This window comes from Centroberyx affinis, unplaced genomic scaffold, assembly GCF_046629955.1.
Source record: "Centroberyx affinis isolate AG114_WGS23_722 - 3 ecotype Tasmania unplaced genomic scaffold, CSIRO-AGI_Caff_v1 ptg000283l_1, whole genome shotgun sequence".
Taxonomy (NCBI): domain Eukaryota; kingdom Metazoa; phylum Chordata; class Actinopteri; order Beryciformes; family Berycidae; genus Centroberyx; species Centroberyx affinis.
The window spans coordinates 498,608-506,572 of NW_027278962.1; the positions used below are offsets into that span (position 1 = coordinate 498,608).

The 7,965-nt window shown below is 39.0% G+C and overlaps 1 protein-coding gene across 1 annotated transcript; it reads right to left on the reverse strand.

The window, feature by feature from the left end:
• Window positions 1-501: 501 nt before the first annotated feature.
• Window positions 502-6,579, reverse strand: LOC139640002 (protein mono-ADP-ribosyltransferase PARP6-like; the record flags this gene model as incomplete). Its single annotated transcript, XM_071514166.1, has 21 exons — window positions 502-681; window positions 790-874; window positions 989-1,052; window positions 1,150-1,229; window positions 1,351-1,420; window positions 1,602-1,674; window positions 1,812-1,924; window positions 2,119-2,167; window positions 2,289-2,356; window positions 2,479-2,544; window positions 2,650-2,775; window positions 2,887-2,979; window positions 3,079-3,174; window positions 4,078-4,209; window positions 4,330-4,471; window positions 4,573-4,722; window positions 5,540-5,606; window positions 5,683-5,773; window positions 5,897-5,957; window positions 6,061-6,155; window positions 6,502-6,579. Coding segments are annotated over 21 exons (1,896 nt in total), but the record flags the coding sequence as incomplete, so codon positions are not given.
• Between the last annotated feature and the right edge of the window lie 1,386 nt (window positions 6,580-7,965).

Here is a 7,965-nt window from a genome sequence, read left to right on the forward strand (position 1 = left end):
CTGACACTCTTCCCCAGAGTGAGCAGGTAAGGACCCTTTGACATCACTGTTGCTGTGATCAAACCTGAGACCTTCCAGTTATGGGACGGCTGCACTAATAGTTGAGAGCAGACTCTGGTTTGATCATCTGGACGTAAGAGTCCGGTAAGGATTTGAATGTATTGAATAAAATCAGCAAATAATGTAAAACTTTATTTAAAAAATGCATTATTATAAAAAATTTTTTTACAAAACACATGCTTACAGTACACAGATATGGCATTGGGGGTAGACACCGATTTAAAACACATGTAAATTGTAAAATACGATAGTAGAAAGGTACAAACAGCTTTTACAGGTGCATGACACAACAAAACATAAGATAACGCTCCATCCATCTAATGCCAATACAACTGAACATGAAAAATAGATGCCTCTTAAAGGTAATAGCTAAAATTTTAACAAAAGTTTTAGCTCACTCCACATGTTGTCATCTGATCTAAAAATTCTCAAATGGTTCGTTATTGTCTCTGATATAATTATTTTTACAGCCTAGGTGGCTCTTGGGGTGTGTATGTGTGTGTATCATGCATACATGTGTTTTCTCAGCAAGGCTTTGTCGCAATTACTCGTATGATTTCCTTCTGGATCCTGGCATCCTGGGTGTTGATATTGACATCACCCACCTGGCCATTCTCATACCTGAGAATGACAAAAGCAGAACAATATAACCTTGAATAACCTTGAAAGTTCTTATGTTGGCAGATATTTCACAGGCAGTATTTCTCTGCTGCTTCATGTTGTACTTACACAAAGAAGAAACGTGTGCACACGTGGTCGGATATCGGGCACACCCAGATGTTCCCATGTTTCTGAAGGTCCTTTGAAGTTATGACTGTTGAGACATAGTAACACCTTTGATCAAACAATGTCACCAAATCATACCTTATATTATTAAATCAGGGCTCTTTGTGACATTATGTTGTTGTAGGAGGCGTCTCATATTTACCCTCACAGAGTGCAATGCAGTTCAGGTTCCTGCTTTGCAGAAACCTGGTTTGCCCTGGGTGTTCCTGAGAGAGGGAGAGAATGTAAGATGAGATAATGAAAGATGAGAGAGGACATCCTTGCTCCAGGCGTAAAGTTGGACAAATTTTAATCACACTGTACCTGTTCGATTGTGTTTATTCGGTTGTATTTCTTTATGAGTTCTTCTTTGGTGGGTATTTGGTGTTGTCCTTTACCCATCTCTGAGCAAAGAAAAAGGATACGTTTTGCAGAAATTAAAATCAATGCGCAATAGTATCTACAGTGTGATGAAGTTGCCTTGTCCACAGAGTATTAGTAAAAAGCTGTAATGTGCATTCTTACCAGAATATCCAAAGGATATGCTCGAGATAGGGCTCAAATAGATGCCTTTCCCATATGCAGCCCCATGAAGCTTAAATAGGAAAGAGCCCAAAAGAGACGTTATATAGCAAATGAACACTTTGGTCCAGTTTCAAATACATAGATTCATGAGCCCATCTGTAGACTAAATCCTTCTGTCTGTTATAATCCTTGTTGTAAAATTACATTAGGCTTATAATATTATTCAACTCATTTTTATGAACGTATCTTACCTGTAACTTTGTGTAGGAGGCATTAACTAGCCCGTTTCTCAATATAGAATGCCAGTTTTCAATGTGGGAACCACTGAAAGAAGAAAGAAGAGAAATAAAGGTGTGAACATATAAAGCTTAAGTATGGATCGTGTTCTGTATATGAGTGTTGAAATGCAGGTTTATGTATATGAGATATGATATATATATGAGTGATGTGATCTTACTCACTGGAAAGCAAAGGTGCTGCCATAGAGTTTCCTGGCAGTTTGAAAACGAGCCTCTTTGGATGGAGGGCTACTGATCAGCAGGAACTGGTGGGGTGTGTGCATGAACTTCAGTTGCTATTGTGCACAAAGTGAGGAAAAATGGAGGGGAGAGACACATCAGTAGAAGATAGCATGCAAAATCAAACTACTATATCATTTAATATTAATGGAAAAAACACTAACTCTTGGCAACTAGTCAACTACCTTCCTAGCACTTGCAACTACTGTACAAATGAATCAGATTCTAACTATTGACTACTCTCTCATACCCTGTTCAGTGGAAGCTTGACAATGTGTGATCTGTTGCTTGCTATAATCCTGTTGTCAAACGTACAAACAAACACCAGAATATAAATCTAAGAAACATTCTGATACAGTCAGACATTAATTGTATAAAATTGAATGTTGGTTGAATGTTGGTTTAGATCGTGTCACTCACCATTGTAGTAAGGGGTGAGCAAGAGGATCTATCTTGTCCATCTGCTTCTTAATTTCTGAATACGGACCCTGGAAATTAATTGATGTCAAGGAGACATTTACCTGCTGTCAGATTATTTTGTGACAAGGAGGAACAGATGGGAATCGTGAAAATGAAGTCATGATATAGGATTTATTTTAACGTTAGTCACCTGTGCCACCTTCCTGATTAACAAGACATTGTCCAAGGCATTCTGCAGCCTGTCGTAGCTCTTCCTCTGTCACAAGAAAGAAATGCACTACTGCTTCAAAATAGGTAACCATATTCTGAATAGGGCATTTCAAATGAAGTCAGTAGTAGTTTAGATTAGTTCAGTTAATACCTTTGGACTAAAGGCCAGAGTCTTGGGGTTGCATGGATCAACAACAGAAGGGTATGGTTCAAATATGATGCTCTTGCGTGAAGACAGAAGGGCCGCTCTGCACATGGCCACCAGCAAGTCCACTACCTGTATAACAGAGATTTTTGTAATACTGTAATCTTCACATCAGGATCGCATATGTTATCTCACATTATGGAAGAGTGTGAGTGTGTGTGTGTGTGTGTGTGTGTTAATAACCTCTGCACCGGTGGCAACCTCCTCCGTAGCCCCAGACATAACTCCCAATGTATAGAAAGAAAAGACACAGAGTTCCCTGGTGCAAACTGATGGCTGGAAACACACAAATCAGAATAATGACAATACATTAACAGTCAACTACATTTTTAGTATTATTTCAATAGATCATCAATGTTCTTTGTAGCAGTGTACCTTTAACATAGGGCCATTCTGAAACACATGCCGCTCATCACAGAGCACACAGTATTCATTCAGAGTGGAGATCCTCTGCTCAGCGTACTTCATTATCTACATACAAAAAGAAAGGCATGTAATTATTAAACTCCCCAATTGCATTCGGCCCTACTACCTTTTTTTTTGTAAATATGAGAGCAAACTTAAAATCAAAAATGCTACAGAATTTTTATTGACATTTGTAAAACATTTTGACTAGTAGATGACTTTTTAGTGAAGTGTGAATGGTTTAATTCTATATAATTAAATTAAACTTGTATTTCACCATTAGTCTTTGTATCATTTTTAGTTTTAAATCCAAATCCAGGCAAATAAATTGAAGTTCTTGTCAAACTATTTAAATTCTAAAGATATCAGAGTTCTTCTATGTGATGTCATCTCTCAACTGAATTGCCTTTAACCTAACCCTGCCACAATAGAGTGCAATCTAGTAACCATCTATTAACCATTTAGTGGTCAGATTTAGAAAATGTAGGTAGTTATTACTGCCTTTGATGTCAACATGACTTATAGCTGAGTGGTTAACATTGCCCACATGACTTTCATGTGGGAGATCCAGGATTGCCTCCTACACTGAATTGTTATGTGTTTCTGCATGCTGATCAAAGTGCTTCATAGAGTTACCTTTAGCCTCTTCTACTTTTACATATTTTCCACTGAGACACATTTTTTTTTACTATTCATGTTCTTAAAAGCATAGGTTTATTCAAAATCCTAATATTTTTACTTCTACTTCAAGTTGTATGCTTCTGTATGTTAAATGTTAGGTATTCTTCTGTGTATTCATAGTCAAGTGATTCTTTCGTTAAGAAACATATTGTTTATGCAATACCTCCAGCTGCTTTCAGCAAGCCCATACATTTTCTCCAGGAAATGTCCCTTTTCTAAGTTAAAATTAATTTTTTGACAAAGTAGAATGGCAATTAATTGCTCATGTCTTTCTGGACAAAGTTTTACCTGGACCAAGAAACCATGATGCAGGGTGGGGGCTGTCTTACAGTGTCCAATGGCCTGGGAGGAGAAAAGCAGCTCTATCAGCTGTTTGGTACTAAGATGTGCTGGAGACTTGACTGCTGACACCACCACCCTCTGTGGAGAGAGGGACACACCAACAAAACACTATGTTACAATGTTATACACTTTCAGAACTGAAGATCAATATGATTTTAAATAGCATAGCTTGAACGTAGGTGAGAAAGGAGATCTCACCTTTCCATTGGGTGTGTAAGTGAAGAGCTCTCCTTTGGGATTCTTGATAGTGTAGGACGTTGTACGATTCATTAGACGGTTCAGTTTTAGCTCCGGCAGAATGACCCTACCCCTCACAGCAGGTTCCTGGAGCCCATTGGACCTGGGTGACAGTGAATGAGGGAGCAGTGAATAGAATACCCAATAACAGATTCATTCAAAAATTAAAAAAAAAACAGTTTAATTAATTCAAAAGTCTCATACTTTGATGTTGGCGACCAGATGCTAAGTCTTGCACGGAACTTCTTGATTGTGCCACCAGGTCTGAACCAGCTGTGTCTGGTCTTGTGTCGGACTGTGATGTTCTCATTGGTCAAATCTTTCCACTCCTGAGATATGAACACTCTGAGGATACTAGGGAACAGAAATGATGGGTTGGTCTTACTGCCATCAGTAGAGGGCTAGGGCTAAAACACAGAGGGTTAAGAACTTATTCGTTCCTTCATCCATCACTGAACTAAACAGACTGTGGTGATAGCTGGGACCACGTGAAGAACCTTTCTACCTTTTTTAAAACACTGTACACAGACACTGTAAGTGATATACAGTGACACTATAATAGGTTTTGTTTGGCTTTGTTTTATGTGATAATTGTGCCATGATTGCTGAAATTAAAGCTGCACTAGGCTAGAGTTTTATATGAAAATACACCCAGCAAAGTGGGTCTGCAATAATGAAGACTGTCCCATCTCCCACCTAGAGATGCACTCTATTTGCCCAAATTAAATTCTGGTTTTGGGCAAGGACGTATCTAGGAAGTGAGGAATTGAATGAATTGTGAAATACAAACTGTCTCCTAAACAGCAGCGAGCTCACTCTGGACAGAGCAATGGTAAACATGAGCGAGATGTGTGCAGTTTAGTGACATCATGTTACATTTCTTGGTGTTGAAGTTCAAATTTTTCAAGCAGTTACCTCGCTCCCATTTGGAGCTGCCAATGTGCAGTGATGTCTGGAGCTTCAAAGTTGACTGCCTTTGACTGTTGTTTGGAATTGTGTGTATTGTGTGTATTTTATGCTGCAATTGCCTTATTGAAATCATTTTGTCATCTAATCATCTAATCTTCTAATCTTTCTTATGTACTAATCATATTACCTTTCTAATCTATTCATCTCCTCTATTAACATTTACCAGTGCCGTAAATATTATAAGGGTAGTATGAGCACTCACTTCTGTAGTTGTTGCCCAAGGCTGAAACTGTCAGTATTGGATGGTTGGAAGACCTCCACTGAAGGTGCTGTGATAAGAAACATCACTTAATTTTGTGTCACACTGATATACAGTAAAGTCTGAAGACTGTTGTTGTTGCTCACCAGGTCCGTCCAGATACTGGGACAGAGAAAGGTGCAGACGGATAACAATGGGCTCTGATGGGTTAATCTTCCAGGCTTTGGCCACTTCCTCCTTTGGACACACCCACAAAGAATGAAACAATCCAAGATGTCACAGGAGCAAACATGTCAAGATATCCAATGTACTGCTGGAAGTCTATTGTAAATAGACTTCCTTTGTAAATTGTTAACTTACATCCAGAAAGTTGACATTAATATGCAAGTCAACATCCACATCATCAATTGTCCCATACTCCCTAGAATAGATGAGATAAAAGTGAGAGAAAATCAATTATACAGAAAAGCAGAGATCTCTTCCTTACAAGGCCATGGCAGTATGAATTGTTCAGGTCGCCTTACCTGACAGAGACTGCAGTGTCTGAATAGAGAGTCCTGACTGCCTCTATATCTGTGTCGAGTTGGGAGTGGCGGTGCAGGTCAGTAGCACAGCTCCCCTGGCAAGGCAAACACAAACACATGGTCCGAACAGCTCAACACCACAGGGGGTTAATGGATTAAGCTACTCACAGACTTCTAGAACAATAGTTGAGAAGGCCATTGTTCACATTATTACAAGAAACTTTGAATCTTAATTATACAATATGCACATAAGCACAAGAGAACCATTTCCATTCCAACAGCAACTGACCATCTGATATTTTGTGTCTTTGAGTCTAAAATTCATATGCAACACATTCTGTAGATAATTGTATACTCAGCTCTGGGATAATAGTCACTACTAATATGCTATGCAAGCTATACTGCAAAGTGTCATAGCAAGATACTGAAACAAATGTTTACTTGTATTCCACACATGAACTCCTCTGTGTCACTGTCGTCATCGGTTTGGCTTTCAGTCCAGTGCTGGCACTCTATCTCCTGTTGGTTTAATGGAAAAAGACGCTCAACCAAAAGATCCTCTTATTGACACTGTTAAATTGTTCCTTGGCTCAACCTGCCTACACAAACAGCCAAGTAGAGTGACTATGCCACTGAGACTGGCACAGAGATCAACACATCTACAAGGCCTTTAGGAAGTAAACACTACATCTCCACATTGAACTCTACAGTGCTACATATGATAGACATGACTGATATAATAGTCTTTTGACAGCCGCCGTATCTCATTTGATATTGGTAGTATAGAGAAGTAAATTGCCTGTTAGTACAAACACACTAGTCTAGCCTTTTTACAGTCTACCATATCCAGACTTGTAACATTAACAATATAATGTAGGAAGAACAGGGGATAAATGTGGGCTCATTGACTCACCATTTGTTCAGTTCATTGGCACCTCTTCAGCAATAATCAAGTCTATTCTTTCCGTTCCATTGTGATTGATATGATAAAATAATAGGCTGGGAAAATCAAGATGTATGATTTAATTAGTTTTGCTGCCTCTACGATAACTTCATGTGGATGAGCATATTACTATCAATATTTGAATCAAAATACAGGAAAATACAAGTATGTATGGTAATGTCAATGGCAAAAACAAAAATGTAGTTCTTACCTTTCCTGGCTGAGAAAAACTGGAGCTTCCACATATCCCTCTTCAACAAACAAGGCACTGATAATGTGAAAAAATGTCAAGAAAGAAAATCAAAAGTCAACATAATAAGTTGTAAAAACAACAAATGGATATTCCTGTTAGATAGCTTGGCTGGCCCTCTGTGTTTGGCTGCCGCTCCTAGTTATCCTCTCCCCCTCTGGGTTTGAACAGCAGAAAGTCACACATGCTCAGTCTTGGACTTCAAAGTCACATGATAGGCTGCAGAGACTGAGAGCCAGATCAGCTGAACCTGATCCAGAGAGAGGAGAAGCTGAGGAGGGATATTGGATTTAATTTGGGGTTCATTATTCCATCAGCGATAATCTTTTTGTTATCATTTGAACTGTGACTCCAGTGTTTTTTTGCTTTGTGCATTCGCTGTATTTATGCTCTATTTGTGTGATATAAGAATGCCATCCCTCCACCGCTTATATTACACTTAAGTGAAAGGGGAAGGATGAGGGGCCATGTAAAAAAAAACCCCACTTTTTCTCTCTGTAATAAGTTTGATTAGTATCATACTATCCTGCAGACTCTTAAAGAAGTCAGGTTCATGAGTCAGGTTTATAAGCGGACTCTGTTGAAGCCCAAAGATCCTTGGTGGCAGGTTTGACGGATGGTGATGTGGATGATGTTTGGCATTTGCTCCCAGTCTTCCTGTCTGTCTGGTGCGGTGCAGTCTGACCTTAATCGGCAGTTACCCTTGTTAGCC